The sequence below is a fragment of the Tachypleus tridentatus genome, chromosome 3, assembly GCF_004210375.1.
Source record: "Tachypleus tridentatus isolate NWPU-2018 chromosome 3, ASM421037v1, whole genome shotgun sequence".
Taxonomy (NCBI): Eukaryota; Metazoa; Arthropoda; class Merostomata; order Xiphosura; family Limulidae; genus Tachypleus; species Tachypleus tridentatus.
Genome location: NC_134827.1, coordinates 76,038,036 through 76,057,775, shown reverse-complemented (window position 1 = coordinate 76,057,775; position 19,740 = coordinate 76,038,036). Strand labels below are relative to the sequence as shown.

Genomic DNA, 19,740 nt, shown 5'->3' with positions numbered 1-19,740 from the left:
CTAACACCTTATATCATTTGACAAAACGGATATGCGTCACTAAACTAAAAATCTTACGTTAGAAAAGTGTAGCATCTTACTGGTGTATATAATAATAACTATTGTCCATTTTTCAATTTATTTTCATTCAATAAAACAAATTAATAATCTCGTTTGATCATCAGTATATTTTAGTATTGACTTTCGTTAGATTTTTATAATTCATTTTCGTTTTTTTGTAATTCTACCAAAGAAAGAGCTTATAAGTTCAGTCTAAAAACGAATGTGGAATGCCACACAACTAAATAATGAAACGGTTCTGTAATTTACAGACTGGTATATTTTAGTCGTAACACGCAGTACAATATTTTGTATATTTATAGGGCTATATTATAAAAAGCATAATAAATACGCACTACTTTGAACTATCAATAGATAATCTGACATTTTTTTTATAAAATAGCATAACACTCTCACTAGAGGGCAGCATTTAAGGTACAAAATCAATACTAGAATTTGGTAAACGCAGCAAAACATTTTATCAGCTCTTGGGTATTTACAGATGTTTAACAAAGACTGCTGAGTAGTGCCATTACTATTACAAATTTCTAAATAAATTCGGGGAATATTTTGGTGACACCAGATTGCGCTAAGTCTGTAGAAGAAAGAAGCACATCTGGCTGCATTTGTAGAACAGACGACGTCAGGTGAAGGAACGAGTAGATGAAAACACCAGTGTAATGGATAAGAAAATCTCAGTTACCATTCCATAAGTTTCTCTCTTCCCTCCTTTTAGGTCTTTCACGCAGCACGAGGAGGCCACGTTATAGAATTCCATAGCCCTCTCTCGTGAAAGAGTGACGTAATAGGCGTATATGAGTATTGAGTTTTGAGGAAAATCGATTGAAGAGGGGAGGGATACGCATGTTAAGCAGACGCCAGTTACGGAAGAAGGCGTGTTCGATTTGAAAGAGTTGGGGAAATACATAAATTCGAGTACTTTCATGTATTGTTCGTTTGAAAAGAGGTTTTAACGAAGGCTAGTTCCCATAGGTTTTGATTATGACGTGACTGGCGGAAAAAAGAACTGCTAACAGATAGATGGATGACTGTTAGAATATATAACATTTACGTATTAAGCGGGAGAAAGAAAACACAACGCTATAAGACAGGCGCAGAACTACCACAACCTGTCTTAGTAGACTGGTTGACTCGTGGCTGTACCGACAAAATGACAAGAATGATTTAGTTCCGGAATGGGATGCCTAGAGACCAAATGTTTGCCTGGAATGCTTGTCGTTGGTGAAATAGTTTGGGTTCCTTGTTAAAGTTGATATAAAAACGCTACAAGAAACCTTTAACATGAAGACATGGGGGTCGTTCTTTGTAATTTACATTCTTATTTCAGCTGTTGTTAGTGTGTTAAAAGGTCAGAATTTTTTGGGTAAGTGCTGGGTTTTTATTCTTTCTTCTTACGTATAATAACTCTCCATTTTATTAATTAGCTTCACTGAACCGGAAAAACAAATACGTTCCTGCAAAACTAATAAGACGGTTTCTACTAGAATGTAGCTCGCATCGTATACTGAACATCTTTCTAACGGTCTCTACTAGGATGTAGCTCGCATCGTATACTGAACATCTTTTCTAACGGTCTCTACTAGGATGTAGCTCACATCGTATTCTGAACATCTCTTTTAACGGTCTCTACTAGGATGTAGCTCGTATCGTATTCTGAACATCTTCCTAACGGTTTCCAGAATGTAGCTCGTGGTACTAGATATCTTCCTAACGGTTTTCAGAATGTAGCTCGTGGTACTAGATATCTTCCTAACGGTTTTCAGAATGTAGCTCGTGGCACTAGATATCTTTGTAACTGTATCCAGGATGTAGCTTCTAACCCTGAACATTTTGCTAAAGTGCAGATTTGATAGTTTAATTTACATGTAATGTTCTTAAAGTTGAATTACTTGTGTTAATATATCTGTCCATAAAAAACACATAATAGTTTTACAGTGATTCCTTTGATACTTTTTATCTTAGAATTTTAATAGTTTTTATTTCAAACCCTGCTACATTTTACCAAACGAGAAGGGATTTTTAGACGTATGTTCATGACCCTTTAATTCAGCTACGAAGAACTGACTTTTTAAGTGAAAATTTACGTCGGTGACATTTCTGTAAGAACAGAATCTATCCATCTATATCTGTGCATATATTGATTCTGCAAGCTAATACTTCCTTATCTAATGCTGTGTGCAGTCCAGGAGGGTGGGGGTCGCTATAAGGAGGTTTCGAGCTATCCTTCCTTCGTTAAGTGCGAACGTTTTGAAAAGTACCAGGATGAGTCATTGTAAGTTCAAAAACGAGCTTACAACTTGCTGGCTGTACGATTTTTTTTTCTTTGTGATAAACTGGAACGACTAAAGTTTGATTACATATTTAAATTAAAACATAAAGGAATAATGAAAGCACAACATCGGATTCGAAGCAGCTGCTGCAGAACAGCTGTTTATATATACATTAATCCTCAAAGTTATTAGTGGCTTTCAGTCCAGAGGTAGGCTTACAGTTCTGCTTTTTTTATTTGTCCAGTTGCTTATATCTTTATGTGTGATACGAATACGAGGCTTATTAAAACAATTAATTAAAGTATTTAAGGACCCCTAGCTGTTTATTTGTTCTCAATTACGTCAATTGTTCTCTTTGGTTTTGAACGAAGGGAATGTTTGGATCAAAGTGTTCGAAGGGGAAAAATTACAAAGCCCAATTGATAGTAACTGTGTGTTTATTATCGCTTTGCTTTTAACAGGCGTTTACGTAGCCTCCACTCTCACTTTATATAGTTTTGTTGCTAGGCTTAATATTTCCAAGATAAAATATGGGGGTTCTAATTTGACTTATTCCAAGATCACTTAGAATCACTTATCCTAAATATTGTATGTCACTTACGTGTTAGCTCAACACCATAACTATCTGATTTGTCATTAAAAATATATATCCAATGAAACCAGACAGTAATTTCAAACAGGAATTAATCAAAAGAAATCTTCATTAGAACCAAAAGGTAATGAAATTAGATCATGATTTTAAAACAGGACCTAACAGAAGAAAACCTTTGTTAGAAATAGGAGCTAATGAAATTAGCCATGGTTTAAAACAAACGCTAATCAAACTAGATCATATTTCAAACTGTAATTAATCAAACCAGACCATACTTTAAAACATGTAATGAAAATAGACCACGATTTAAATTAGGAGCAAAAAATGGAATCCCTCATTAATTTAGTCTGCGGCTGCAATTTTGATTTCTTTGTTACGTCATAACAATGTTTGGAAGAAAAAAATAGCAGTATTGTTGTTGACGTTAAAGAACCAGACAGATAGTGGCAACTAGAAACAGAACTACTGTTGTTGACGTTAAAGAACCAGACAGACAGTGGCAGCTAGAAATAGAACTATTGTTGTTGATAATGTAGAAGAAAAGTGAAACTGGTAGAAAATATCGGGGTTAAAGGTTATAAGTCAGTACAGGAATAATATAGCCAGAAGCCAGTTGGCTCAGTGAGAAAGATGGCCAGACCTAAGCCTGATTCACCATGTTGTGTTGTTGAACATGCACCAAGAAGAAAGTAAATGAATTTCTTGCTTATGTTATCATGATTTTATTCAAAGCACGAACAGCTGAATCAGTGGCATGCTGTCGCCCCCGTACATGTCTTGCACTTTGGTATAAATGATACCTGCAGCTAAACTTTGTTGTTATTATTGTTTTGAGATGTTGGCTATGTTACACGTCGCACCAAACTTATTTAAAAGCTAAGTGAGTGTCTTCACCTCTGCATTGCCGAATACATGTACATAAATATGGACGTCGCACTAAGTTTACTTATATACGTAATTTTGTTTTACCCTGTTCTTTGTGGACACAGACACGCGCGTGAGTACACACACATGCATATATGTACCAACTTCGCACTGCAATAACAAAGGAATGAAGTCATCTGTTTATTAGACTCCTTTTATTAGTAAAACAATTTTTATACACTTTTTTTTTTAATGGTAAAAACTTAACACTATAAATAAGACCGTGAAAATTAACACTTTAAACTCTATTGACGACAACGATACTTTGGTAGCAATTGTTTTCCACGCGTACTGTATCAATAGTTTCAAACACAGGTTATTGTCCCTTATCTCGTAGCTAACCATTCTGTACATTTATCATAAACAAATATCTTTAAAGCCGGACGTCTGAAGTTTATAGCAGGAGGCACCACTGTCAGAAAGCATTTAAAAGTAAAAGCTTAGAAGAATTGTTGTAAAAGAGTTAAGCAACTTTACGCTCAGATAAGTTATAGCAAACACTTTGTTAAAAAAACAGTCCTCGTTGTGACACAAGATGGCGTGATTTGTACTGATAATGTTGTGTGCCACTCTACAATATTTCAGTTTCTGGTTTTAGTGAAAATATTTTATTTTTGTGGTCTAATTGATGTAATTAATGATATTAATTTTCGTTTTTCTTTTAACCATAGAGGCATCTGAAACTTCCAAAAGTGGTTTTAGTCATAAATCAAGCCCATCACGAATTTTAAACTCCCTCTGGCGAAACAAAAATACAAATATCAAAATTAAGAAACGTAGCCTACAATAGTGTAGTTTCTCACAAGTTTTAAGTTTCAGTTTTGGTTTTATTGCAGAAACTCTTTATAAATCATGGAGATAAATAGCAGAATACTTGGAGTAGATTTGATAAATGAATGGTTAACAATGTGGGAAGCCTAAAGATTTAAGCATAAAACTGGATAATGCATTTCGAAATAAAGACGTTAACATTTTCAGAATAAATATATTTAAATCGTCTGAATATCTCCGAGTAGTTTTTGTTTAAAACCACGTACTCACGGCTTTTGAAGTTATTAAATGATCATGAACTTATTTAACGATCCCCGATTCTCCTGTACTTGAAGCTAACTACGTAAGTGGCGCTATCCTACCAGTAGACTTATAACCCTAAGGGATCATTTAAAAATTTGTACCATACTGTCTTAATGCTTCATTTGTATACATTTTCAATGGAAATGGAAAAACGGCATTTCGCGTTAGATTATTATGCTACGACAGAAAATTTATATGGTTAAAAATATAATTAAGAAAACACTTAAACAGATGATAAATCGTAAAACACACACCAAAAAACACGACATTCAAAAGGTAATATCGTGTTTCATTATCCAACAATAGGCTTCTAGCTAATTAGTTTTCAGGTTTTCAAAATAAAGGTTACAAAAACCTCCGTTCTCCAAGTGGGTCAGCGGTAAGTGTGTGGACTTATCATGATACGATTGGGTTTCAATATACATGACTGGCACGGCACAGTATTCAGCCTACTGTGTAGCTTTGGATTTAATGATAAACAAAGAAAGGTTCGGCATGGCCAGGTGGTTAAGGCACTCGACTCGTAATCTGATGGTCGCGGGTTCGAATCCCCGTTACATCAAACATGCTCGTCCTTTCAGCCGTGGGGGCGTTATAGTGTTTTTATCAATCCCACTATTTGTTGGGAAAAATGTAGCCCAAGAGTAAGCGGTGGGCAGTTATGACTAGCTGCCTTCCCTCTAATCTTACACTGCTAAATTAGGGACGGCTAGAGCAGATAGCTTTCATGTAGATATGCGCGAAATTTAAAACAAACAAACAAAGAAAAACTAGAAAAAATAAAATAATGGTCACAACATATTAAGAGTGTTTGTTGTTCATCTGCCGTTTGTTACATGACCCAGGATGGCCAGATGGTCCTCGTAATCTAAAGGTCGCGGGTTCGAGTCCCCGTCACACCAAACATGCTCGCCCTTTCAGTCGTGGGATCGTTATAATTTGACAGTCAATCCAAATATTCGTCGGTAAAAAGGGTAGCCCAAGAGTTGGCGGTGGATGGTGTTGACTAGCCGTCTTTCCTCTAGAGTCTTATACTGCTAACTTAGCAATAGTTTTGCGCGAAATTGAAAAAAAAAGTTTTATTTTGCAGCAATTACGACATTTGACGTGTTATAACTTGGCTTGATGAAATTGACGTCGTTAGTTTTACTGTCAACCTTACTGTGTTAGTTAAGTCAGTTTCTTCTTAACGGCCCCCCAGTGGCTTAGCGGTATGTCTGCGGACTTACACGCTAAGATCCGGGTTTCGATACCCGTGGTGGGCAGAGCACAGATAGCCCATTGTGTAGCTTTGTGCTTAATTCAAAATAACAAATAACAAATTCTTTATAACGCCCGCCACCGAAAGTGGAGAAAGGTTATGTTTTCACTTCTGCATATGTAGATTTGTCAGCAAAATTATTCGAAGATAGCTGAATGGATTTGGACGAAAGTTTGTATAGACTTAGGCTATGATCAGGCTTAGAAGCGATTAGTTTTTGGAAAGTCAAGGTCACAGCAAGGACACGAAAACAAAAGAAACTTCCTCTGTTAAAATTTTTCACACTGTTTTTGCTCTACAGCAAAGTTTAAAATGGTCATATATATGCAAAAACGGCTCGTTTGGGTTGAGAAAATATTTTACAACCCAAACGAGCCGTTTTTGCATATATATTTCTCAACAAGTGGGTTTCTCGACATCACTGATTTAAAATGGTCATATTTTGACGAAACTTGATGAGCATCCTCATAATTTGTCATTTATGGTGATGAACATATGATTAAACATTCTTGATGATGAGAAACGAACTCAAAATAAAAATATATCTCAGAACAGCTGGTATGGGTATTAACACTGTTACTGATAGGGAGAGAACAACGTTTCGACCTTCCTAGGTCATCTTCAGGTAAAGAAAGAGAGAGTTTGAATGTGACCGTTGACGAACACATGTCTTAGGAAAGAGAGTATAAACGGGTATGGGATTGTAGGGGGTATCGCAGTTGAATGTTAGATTATTAATTAGTATAGGTATAAAGGTGTTCCTTTACATTGGTTAATTTTGGTTTTAGTTGTTGTATAAGTAGGGCTTCTTTGATTTTGCGTTTGTTTATACTTGTCTCCCTACTTAATATCTGGGTGTTTCCTATGGTTATGTTGTGTTTATTTAATCTGGTTTGGGGGTGCTGTATAGCTGTAGTGTCCGTGAGTTGGCCTTTTGTAGGTAAGAAAGATTGTTTTCCGAGATTGTGATGTTTTTTTCATTTGTAGTATTTTACTAGGACCTAGGAAGGTCGAAACGTTGTTCTCTACTTATCAATAAAAGTGATAATACCCATACCAGCTGTTCTGAGATACATGATTAAACATATATTTATAGCCACTATGCATAAAAGTTCTGTATGGAAATAATAACAAATAGTAACATTTACCTGCAACTTGGCTTCTGAACTGACTTAGTATCTTTTGTGACTACTCTTCACTTTGTTTTTGTTCTTAAAAAGGTGGAAAGTTCTGACATATAAAGGAACTGAAACGCACAAAAACCAGTTTGATACAGTAGGGGTGGTGTGGAGTGTAGAGAGAGGGGAAAAAATAGTATCAACTGGCTGATCCAGTTTGTTACGTATTACTAAAAATAGTATCAACTGGCTGATCCAGTTTGTTACGTATTACTAAAAATAGTATCAACTGGCTGATCCAGTTTGTTATGTATTACTAAAAATAGTATCAACTGGCTGATCCAGTTTGTTACGTATTACTAAAAATAGTATCAACTGGCTGATCCAGTTTGTTACGTATTACTTAAAATTTATAGACACAGAAAAAATAATATTCGAGTCTTTAGCTACAATTCTATGTAAACAAAGATGCTAAAAATAATTAAAGTGTCAATGTTATATTTGTAGATCTGATTCTATGTATACACACACACACATATATCCGCATACTCGTATTGTAAAGCTGTTCACTGATGTAGCCCCTTAGTTTGTCTGCCGTTTTACAACGCTAATAGCCCATTGTGTTGCTTTGTGCTTCAAACAAACAATATATATATATATATATTCACTGATGTAACTGGTGTCTTTACGTTAACAAATACATACAGAAGTGTACGTTTCGTTGTGTCTGATAAACTAGCACCTGTTTATGGTATGCTGAAATTTGCAATAGTGTTTCATAATTCGGTTGTGGATTGAATTTCATGTAAAGCTACAAGAAGGCTATCTGCACTAGCTGTCCCTAACTTAGTAGTAGAAGACCAGGTCAGGGGTCGGCAGCTCTTCAAGGAAGAGTCTTTTTATTTGTTTAAGACCAGAACATTTTGGCGAGCATGTTTGGCGTGACAGGGATTCAAACCCACGAATCTTGGATTACGAGTCGCGTGCCTGAACCACCTAGCCATGACGGGCCTGGTTTCATTTGATAGTCTTGTATTTGTTATACACAACACGTGCATCTTTACACGTCTTTCTTCTATTTGTACGTTTTAATTTTTTTCCACACTTTTTTTTTCCGTGTACCATTTCAGACTATGGAAAAAGAAAAGAATTATACGTTCGAGCTGGGAGAAATGTCACAATCTTGTGTGCACCAGCAGAAGATGTCAGTCTCGTCAAACATCTTGAATGGTGGAAGGAAGACAGCAAGATCGCAGAAATCATCGGAGAAAAAGTTGTAGTGTGGGAAGCTAAGGCCCACGTTGGGCTTCAGCCCAATACTTATGCTCTTCGCTTTCGGAACGTGGTCTACAAAGACAGCGGCGAGTACCAGTGCATTGTGAACGACAAGAAAACACGTAAAGGCATCACGAGGTTATTCGTTCAAGGTATGTACATACGTATAAACTTTTCTTCTAATATCTACAGCGCAGATAGCCCTCGTGAAGCTTTGTGCGAAATTCAAAACAAACAAACCATCTAATATCTACATATACAGACTTTCTTTATAACGTTTACATGTATACATTTTCCTTGTAATATCTACACGTACTAATTTTCCTTCTAATATTTGTTCCCCGATGGTATGGCGGTGAGTCCACAGATTTACAAAGCTAAAATCAGCTGTTCGATTCCCGTTGGTGGACATAGCAGATAGCCCGATGTGGTTTTGCTGTAAGAAAACACACACACACACACGTTCTGATATCTACTCGTACAAACTTTCTTATAATAAACCATGTAAAGCAAAGACTATGTGTGTGTTATATTAATTCATAATTGTGTATATCCAAGCCTTCCCTACAGATAACATGCTTAACATAGTAGCTACTAGTTATACACAACTTTACGTACTCCATCCAACTCAAGTTAAAGTATCTATTATACCATATTATCTCAAACTACACTGCTGGCCAAAATCTTAAGGCCAATGAACATAAAGAAACAATATGCATTTTGCGTTGTTAGACTCAACCACTTATTTGAGTAGAGCTTCAAAACATGAAAATAAGAAAAGGGAAAATAAAAACCTTTTTAGCATTTAGTAGGGAAAATGTGAACACTATGAAATTAGCCAAAATACTAGCTGGTCAAAAGTTTAAGACCATACTGAAAAGAAGCGTTAATCGGTAAACACGTAACGAAATTGAGTCATTTCTGTTCAAGCATTAGCGTTGTCAACATCTCCTGTGTTACATTGGGTATAAACATGAGAAAGGTTAAAAAGTTGACAGAGTTTTAACGTGGCAGAATTGTCGAGCTGCAAAAGCAAGGTCTTTCTCAACGTGCCATCGCTGGTGAGATTGGGCGTAGTAAAACTATTACAAATTTATTAAAAGACACTGAGAGATAAGGAACGAGAATTTCAAGTGGTCGGCCCAAGAAAATTTCTCCAGCGTTGAGCAGGAGGATTCGACGGGTTGTCCGGCAAGACACCAGCAGATCGTCGAACCAGATTAAGGCCCTTATGGACGTAGAATGCAGCTCAAGAACAATAAGACGGCAGATACGAGAGAAAGGCTTTAATAACCGTAAACATATTCAAAGCCCACGCCTCTTTCCACACCACGAAACAGCTCGGTTAAATTTTGCTGAGAAGCACCAAACATGGGGTGTAGAAAAGTGGAAGAAGGTTTTGTTCTCTGATGAGAAAAAATTTAACCTGGATGGTCCAGATGGCTTCCAACGTTACTGGTACGATAAGGATATCCCACCGGAGACATTTTCTACACGACATAGTGGAAGAGGCTCCATCATTATCTGGGGTGCTTTCTTCTTTCATGGAACAATGGAGCTTCAGGTTACACAGGGGCGTCAAACAGCTGCTGGCTACATTTTCATGTTGGAGAGAGCATCCTTATTGACTGAAGGCCCTCGCTTGTGTGGAAATGACTGGATCTTTCAGCAGGACAACGCTGCAATCCACAATGCCCGCAGGACAAAGGACTTTTTCATGGCGAATAACGTGATTCTTTTGGACCATCCAGCGTGTTCGCTCGAACTGATCCCCATTGAAAATGTTTGGGGTGGATGGCAAGGGATGTTTATAGAAATGGACAGTAATTCCAAACAGTGCGTACTCTTCGTAAAGCCATCTTTACCAGCTGGTATTTAGGCTAATTTCATAGTGTTCACATTTTCCATATTAAATGCTAAAAACGTTTTTACTTTTTGTTTTCCCTTTTTTTATTTTCATGTTTTGAAGCTGTACTCAAATAAGTGGTTGAGTCTAACAACGCAAAATGCATATTTTTCTTTATGTTCATTGGCCTTAAGATTTTAGCAGTGTATATCTGTTATAATATGAATTTCCCCAGATCCCACTCTAACGTTTCCTAAGTTACTTTCTGATTTCTCGAAAATAATTATCTTTGATATTTTTACTCTTATGAGCCCCCCACACTTTTCGAGATACAAAAGATGTGATATTATTTTGTAAACATCCAGCTAGAACTTATCACACACTAAATAAGACCTACGTTTGTATGTGCTTCTGTACTTTATAATAATGTGTACCATCTAATTTAATTATGAATGTTAGTGAATTATAATATTAGCTAGATTAATACATAAGATAGAATTCCTAAGATAATAATTACTACATTGACCAAATGTGATACAAATGGTACATTGAGCTTTAGATTTGACAATTCTACTTCAATGTCTGGTTAATATGGCGAAGCAGATCCTATCTAGTCGGACGTTTTGGGTTAATGACCAAAACGCCGCTAGCAGCAAGGGCATCATACTAATATTTTCTGCCACAGTTATTACTGAAGCAGTTTTGTAGTTTGCTAATTACATATAATTGAAACTGTTTATTATTATTCATTATAATTACTATTGTAGAATTTTATTATCAATTTTCCATCCCCCCACAAGACAAAGACTCCCCTCTTCAAAGAAGGCAACTGTATCTTACTCATTATAATTATTCAAGCAATGAGTAATTTCTGATAAGTTTGATCTCACTAAAACTGGTTTAATTACAAAACAGCGTAGATGGACCAACAGAAACATGTGTACTGGTTTCTGGAGAACAGTTGGAACGGTAGATCTTTGTTCTTAACATAAATTGTTTTTTACGTCTCGTCAGGTATTAGCTATCGTTGATTCGTCGTGTCTGACGAAACGATATCACTAGAACATTTGGTGTTATTCCTAGCTTTCTGGAAAAAAACAAACAGCCATTTTCGTATACATGTAGGGAAAAATCAAATTACAGACGACATAGAATTGATATGGCCAGCATTACCTTTACATGTTTAGTTTTGTTAACTGCTAGAATAACATTGGATATAAAAATCTTAATCAGCTTAGAGTTTATTGAATATAATGTGTTGAGTTTAGTGGATATAACGTGTTGAGAGACTGATATCAAATGAATGGTTATTTATCTAGTTTGTTTCGTTGTTTCTGAATTTTTGGCAAAGCAATACAGGAACTATCTACACTAGTCTTCCCTAATTTAACAGTTTAAGGCTACATGAAAGGCAGCTAGTCATCACTACCCACCGCCAACTCTTAAGCTACAGTTTTATTAACGAATAGTGGGATTTACCGTCATATTATAACGTCCCCGCGGCTAAAAGAGCGAACATGTTTGGTGTGACGGGGATTCAAAGCCGCCACCCACAGATTGCAAGTCGAAAGCCTTAACTACCTGACCACGAAGGGCCTCACATTTAGTACAGATGCTTGAAACACTACAACTAAAATCTCGCCCAGCTGTATTTCTACCTGTGTAAAGTAAGTAAGTATGGATAACAAACGTTATTTAAACTAGGGCTTTGACGATTTTGAGGCTCGGCATGGTCAGGTGGTAAAGACGCTCTACTCATGATCTAAGGGTCACTGGTTCGAATCTACGTCACAATAAACATGCTCGCCCTTTTAACCGTGGATGCGTTATAATATGACGGTCATTCCCACTATTCGTTAGTAAAAGAGTAGCCCAAGAGTTGGCGATAGTTGGTGATGACTAGTTGCCTTCCCTCTAGTCTTACACTGCTAAATTAGTGATGGCTAGCGCAGATATCCCTCGTGTAGATTTGCGCGAAATTCAAAAACAAACAAAGACAAACTAGAAAATATAAAATAATGTTCAAAATATATTAAGACAGTGTCTCTTTTTCATCTGTCTTTTGTTACACGACCCTCGTAATCTGAGGGTTACAGGTTCGTATCCCCGTCACAATAAACATTCTCACTTTTTCAGTCGTGAGGGCTTTATAATGTAGCGGTCAATTTCACTATTCGTTGGTAAAAGAGTAGTCCAAGAGTCGGCGGTGGGTGGTGATGACTAGTTGCCTTCCCTCTAGTCTTACACTGCTAAATTAGGGGTGGATAGCGCTCGTGTAGCTTTGCCCAAAAAAACAAATTTAAGATTTTGCAATCGATTAATCGTGTTCATAAAATCGAATCGAATGATGTAATTGTCGGCCATTTTAGATCCATTATTAGATAACATGACGAAAGTACAGAAACGGTCAAAACTAAGAAGCAGAGATATTACACTACTGTTTTCTATAAACAGCATGTCTTCATGCATTTACTGTTGTATTATGTGAAGACAGGTAAGAATTAACGCAATTTCTCAATATATTTGCTATTTAACCATTTAAATGTTTGTTTTGCAGGGATAAACTTTCGAATTGAAACAAAATTAATCCTTTAATTTCTGATTGGAAACAATTATCGATTTTATGATTTTGAAATCGGAAATCGAATTTGATTATTTGAGTAACATTCAGAGGCGAGTATAAACAAAAGACAACTAAGCACAATGTATGTTGAATACAAGTTTTTGTTCTTGTTGGTAGGACTCAAATGAAAACTAGAGATCTGTACAGTATTCAGAATCCACTACATTAAGAATTAGAAGAGATATGTACGTTTGGCACTTAGTTATTTAATTTTCTTTGTAGAATCTCACTCCTCTGCTGATACAGCGGTAAGTCTATAGATTTACAACGCTAAAATTAGAGGATTGATTCCCCTCGGTGGGCTCAGCAGATAGTTCGATGTGGCTTTGATATAAGAAAACACATTCTCTCTCTCTCCATGGCGGAATAATGCAGTCTTATAAGCTCGCTGTTTACGTCACTAAGAGTGATCTCTTAGTATCTGACCATCTTTTTCGTTGTAAGAAAAGTCATCCTACCTTCTATTATCCTTGAATACTTAAAAGTAAGTCATTTACAGTAACAGCTTCGTTGTCAACAGTGTTGAAATTTCTGTTGACGAACATAGTAGTAGAGAAATGTAACTTTTAAACCGCATTTTTCATTAAAAATGATGTTCAACTATTTATTAACAGTCATGGTGTCTGATAACTTTAACCTGTTTTTGTTGCAGACAAGGAACAGGTGTTTGTTTACAACCATAGAAGCCAGGAATAGGGGTAAGACAATAGACTTACAAAATGGAATTCAACTTTTCGTGATGGGCACAGCAGACAGCCCAATGTGGCTTTGTTCTAAAATAAACAACCAATCACAGCGTTAAGAGGACTTAACTTTAAAATCCCAGTTGTTATTGTTGCTTTAAATGAAAGAGGGAGTTACATGACTATTAAAACCTATTTGTATGCGTAACAACCTTTAAGAAGGACGTTTTTTGTTATTTCAAATTTTTTTATGCTGTGTCACAACCTGTTACATTTGAATCTGGACACACATAACGGAAACCATCCTTACCGTTTCTCTCAACACTCTATTGTTGTTTTCAACAAGATATTGCAATTCTCATTTGTTGACTTTGAAGAAAGCAACATTTGAAATTGGTAACCAAAGTTACGCCGAAACGTCATAGCTTACTGCTTGTATGAACACTATATCCACTATCTTTAAAACAGTGGTTAGAGTTCTTGTAATAGAACAAAATTTTACTATGTAACAATGTGGTTGTTGATAGTTGTTTCGGTGTCTATGTTTATTACATCTTCGACATGTCATCAAGTGTTGTGCTGAAGTTTGTTGTTTTTAAAATCGCGCAAAGCTACACGAGCGCTATCTGTCCCTAATTTAGCAGTGTAAGACTAGAGGGAAGGCAGCTAGTCTTCACCATCCACCGCCAACTCTTGAGCTACTGTTTTACCAACGAAAATTGGGATTGATCGTCATATTATAACGCACCAACTGCTGAAAGACGAATATGTTTGGTGTGACGGAGGTTGAAGCCCGCGACCCTCAGATTACGAGTCCAGCGCCCTAATTACCTGGCCCCGTTGTCTTAAGGATAGTATTAATATAACTGGTGTTTTGGTTTTAAATAAATTTCATCTGCTTGGACGTTAATATTTACATCATGTCGATGGAAGAAACCGAAACGTTTAGCTTACTCCACGCAGATGCGGTTCAAAGATGAAAAAATATTATCATCTTTTATAGTATTCCCTTACGCATGTAGGGTTTTCTGCATTACCCACGTGCTGTGTGCGAGACACTTTCTTACTGCTGTGCCTCTATTGGTACGTTTAGTGGAGTTAGTGGAGGTAAGTTTGTAAAATGGACCTTCGAGAGAAATATAGTTCTCATTTCTATGTTTTGGTTAATTTGGAGTAGTATAGTGTAGATATAATTACGATATTCTTCTAATGTAAATATATTTTTCAATCTCATGTTTTTAACACTGACTACCAGATGCTGTACAAGTCCGTAACTTCGTACATTGTAACTTATTAATATTGAGGTTATGCAGTTGTATGAAGGTTATCCCCCGTTTATTACACGAAACTATCAATTTACTCATATTTTTTGGTTAAATATGGTAAGAAAATAATTCGTTTTACTGTTGTGCTCTTATTTTGTCATGTCCCACAAAGACACAGCAATAAGCTTCAACTCTTATAACCCTAGGATTCAGAGTTCGATCACTGAGGCAGACACAGTGCAGATAGTCTCATGTGCAGTTTATCACAGTGACGAAACAGGACTGTTTGATTATTCTGAAAATACTTAGTTACACAAGATTAGTCATTATAATGGACACCCAGTGGCACAGCGGAATGTCTGTCGACTTAGAACGCTAGAAACCGGTTTTCGATGCTCGTAATGGGAAGAACATAGATAGCCCATTGTGTAGCTTGGTGCTTGACTTCAGAGTCGTTGTAAAGTTGTCAAGTGTAAGGATATAACATCTCAACTCCACCCGGAACCCTATTTATCAATTATTTTTCATATAACGAACGTTTCATCAACATTTCGAAGCGATACCGCGAAGAAACATCTTCGATCTTGCTAGGCTAGTGAGAACATTCCATTTTATATGACGTCAGCGAAACTTCATCATTTGTTGTTCCAATTATCTGCTTATATAGATAGCTTAAAAGTTAAATATTTGCCGTACTTTTACAAGGTACATAAGATCGGTACTTTCGAACACTTATTCCAATGGTACAAGTCCATCACAGGCTAACAGGTGTGGGTCTCTCACACAGATGGGTACCTTGGAATAAGTGGGATAGTTTCTTATTTAGGAAAACAACAACTTGACACGGGTCAGCCTCGAACTCACAATCATGCGACTACGAATCCGAAGCGCTCCTATACATACTATTGCCAAGTCTAACCAGAGAAAGCGTCGCTGTCGTTCGGAACAAGCCCTAAAATAAGCGGCATATATGACTAAATGACAGTTGGTGTAGTTTAACTAGAAAAGAGGATTTATGAAGTAGGTGTGGTTTGGTTTTGAATTTTGGGCAAAGCTACTCGAGGGCTATCTGCGCTAGCTGTCCCTAATTTAGCAGTGTAAGACTACAGGGAAGGCAGCTAGTCATCACTGCCCACCGCTAATTCTTGGGCTACTCTTTTACCAACGAATGGAAGAATTGACCGTCACATTATAACGACCCCACGTCTGACAGGGCGAGCATATTTGGTGTGACGGGGATTCGAACCCGCGACCTTCAGATTACGAGTCGAGGGCTTTAACCACCTGGCCATGCCGGGCCGTATCAAGTGGACGAAAAAAGACCTCACGATGTTGGGTGTGTTTTTTATTTGAAAATTAGTGTGGCTAGACCATCCTAAAATTATTATAATGCCAAGGCAACATTTTACTATATGTTGAAGTCGGTTATAACAAAAAGGTCAAAATAAACGACCTCAGAATAAAACTAGTTCAAGAACCGCAACATTTTAAAAAACCAGCTCAACGTATGTGGAGTCAAGCAATATACTTTATACAGATAATGTGGGGTCAAGCAATATACTTTATACAGATAATGTGGAGTCAAGCAATATACTTTATACAGATAATGTGGAGTCAAGCAATATACTTTATACAGCTTATCCAGTTAATTATTTGCTGATGACAGGAAATACTCGTATGTTAATATGGAACTTAAAACTCATGCAAAATATTCTAGTGGAAATGTTAAAGCAAAAATGCTAAAAATATTATTTATACGGAATTGTTGTACATGAAAAACAAACATTCTGTCACTGCAAAATACTCTCTCAAACAACAACAAAAAATACTTATTGGTTTTGAAAACAAAAAAATGGGTCGCATGCGCTAAAATCAGTAATTTGGAATTTATAGATTAGGAAACTAGCCAACTCATGGGATAGTTTTTGTCATGTCGTATAGTGGGATTTGACCGTCACATTTATAACATACTTACACTTCCAGTCTCAAAGTACGGAGCACAAGTTTTGAAAATATATATTATTGTAAGGGGACCCGGACCACGTAGCTTTAGCTCAGTAGTACGGGACGTTAAATAGTGGGCTTTATTTCGAAATAATTATGTATTGTGGTTGACCACGTCCAAATAAAAATAAGTGGAGATTAGGAAAAAAATTATTTGATAAAATGGAATGTTAACTTAAAGGGGAGTAAATTCGTAATTTATTCAACTATTTTCTGATTCAGATTAGGTTTGTTTTTTGTTTTTTTCAAAGTAACGTTATTAGTTTAGAAGCAAAATCACTTTCTTCTTGTGAAAAAGATTCTGACAGTACTCGAAATGATTTGGGTTGTATTCTTGGAGTTAAATCAAACTAAAGGCCTGAAAAGATCTGAAGCCCCATTTTAGATGCCAAGTTTGATTACACGACCCTAATACAGTCAGCGTATTTTAATAGATTACACACAATGTTTACATGTCAAAAAGAAAGATTAGAAATCGGTCGAGAACAATTCCTTTAGTGAAGTAAATTTCATGCATTCACATTTCATATAAGTATATGTAAATTATACATTGTTATATGTAACTGTTACAAAACAAAAGAAAAACTGATAACCAGGGTGCTCTTGGAAGGTTGATCTTCCGACAGTTCAGGGTTGAATCAGAATTAGGGGTTAAATGGTAGTTTAACCTTGTAGGAAGGTTTATCATTCCAAAGCTCTCCTGAAAGAGTCAGGTCTATCTTCCAAGAAGATAAGTCTGCAGGCTTATGACGCTAAATTTGGGGGTTCGATTCCCGTGGTAGTCCATTTCAAAAATTTTGTTTAACAACCAAACCAATAGCCCTCGAGTTAAGTGTTTTCTGATCTTGCAGATATTAGATGATGTTTTAGTATATTTATCTACGTGATGATTTGGTAGTTTATTCAGTTGATATGAGACTTGGAAAGCATATTGAAGATACATTTGTGTTCGAGATTTCTTTTCTTGGGCCAGCAAACCAAAAGAACAACATTATTCACATATCTACATTAAGTTAGGTTACTATATGGTGAAGTAAAACAGATCTAAGAGATTGTTAATGGTTTCGATCATTGTGGCAAACATGTAAATTATTGTTATGAATATTATTTAATGAATATTTGAAGCACGCTCTATCTTGCTATGGATAATTAGATATGTAATAAGTAGCCATAATCGGCAACTGATATACATATATATATAAACACCCATGCTCAACACATTAATATATCTAAATATTATTGTAATGGAACTTGTGACGTATACATCCAAAACTTAATTTGGTTTGTTTTGAATTTCTAGCAAAGCTACACGAGGGCTATCTGCGCTAGCTGTCCCTAATTTAGCAGTGTAAAACTGGAGGGAAGGCATCTAGTCATCATCACTCGCCGCTGGCTACTCTTTTACCAACGAATAGTTGGATTGATCGTAACACTATAACTCCCCCACGGCCGAAAGGGCGGGCATGTTTGGTGTGAAGGGGATTTGAACCCGCAACCCTAAGGTTACGAGTCGAGTGCTTTAACCACCTGGTCACGTCGGGCACCTGGTCACGCCGGGCCTCCAAAACTTGGATCTTGGAAACTGTTGCCCCGATCACCAATCACAACTGATAATATTTTAATAACTAGGCAGTATACACAACTGAGAATATTTTAATAACTAGGCAGTATACACAACTGAGAATATTTTAATAACTAGGCAGTATTTTTATAGCTGAGCAATAAATGAAACAATTGAATTTTCCACAGAAATTATGTTTTAGATTTAACCAATAAAAAAAATTACAAAAAGGAATGATTTTTTAAAATGTAAACACTCATAAAACAAAATTATTATTTTTTTCTTTTTTTAGTGAAAATCTAATGAGTATTACAACAGAAAAGCAAGATAACTGTGTCTACTAAGAAATACATAAATAAATTCTACTATGTGATATAGTGCTGTAATGATAGTTAATTTTTTAACTAAAATTTCAATAAAATCCATTTTCTTATGGATGGTGAACATTATTGAATGTCAAATACGAGTACGTTGTAGAAGTATCAGACAATTCCAGAAAAGGCCTCAGGCCCAGTCACCTTTCGCCGGAACTAACAGTTATACCTGCCCTGAATTATATAAAACACATCTGAATTTCTATTTGTAATAACCTACTTACTCTTCAGCCGTAAATATATATGTATATTTTACTTTTGCAAAAAATTCCGTTTTTAAGTCACGGGAGGTGGTATAACTTGTAAGAATTTCCGTATTCGATGAATAGCGTACCCCTATCCACTGAGTGCATCCTAGAATTCCATATACCTCTCTCATTGAGGTACATTTTTTTTAAAGTCTATTTCACGCTATAGTTTGTCTTTAGTTTTGATGCGTAATATTTATATACAACGTTTAATGTTTTTAGCCCTGTTTTTTAAACAGCAGCGTAATAAATACATGTATATCTATAGTACATTTGTGTGCACATTGGAAACGGAAGCAACCGATCGGAAAGAAAACTATTTGAGGCTTTCAACCAGATTTTTATGAAATACCATTCCACTGATGCAATGTATTTTGTTTAGTGAATACCAAGTAGCGCACCAAATTCTGCTGTGTATCAGAAAAAAAAGTTCCTGATGAGTGGAATATCCGGATGTGAGTTACCAGCTATATATATGCACACTTACATACATTGATGGTTCACTACATGCGTTATTATCCCATTTCTGTTGTTGGTTCTAAAAACAATATTCCCTCACAAA

General features: G+C 36.2%; 1 protein-coding gene across 3 annotated transcripts in view; it reads left to right on the top strand.

Moving 5' to 3' along the window:
* The first annotated feature begins 483 nt into the window (after window positions 1–483).
* LOC143247230 (putative receptor-type tyrosine-protein phosphatase mosPTP-1) overlaps window positions 484–19,740 on the top strand; it is a 97,756-nt gene continuing 78,499 nt past the window's right edge. For 2 of the 3 annotated variants that reach the window (XM_076494940.1, XM_076494939.1), the window contains exons 1-2: window positions 492–1,423; window positions 8,430–8,726. In XM_076494940.1, coding sequence (XP_076351055.1) covers window positions 1,342–1,423; window positions 8,430–8,726 — 379 coding nt within the window. In that variant the 5' untranslated portion in view covers window positions 492–1,341. Of the gene's footprint in view, window positions 1,424–8,429; window positions 8,727–19,740 lie in introns of all 3 variants that reach the window. The other variant, XM_076494941.1, reaches the window with a different exon arrangement.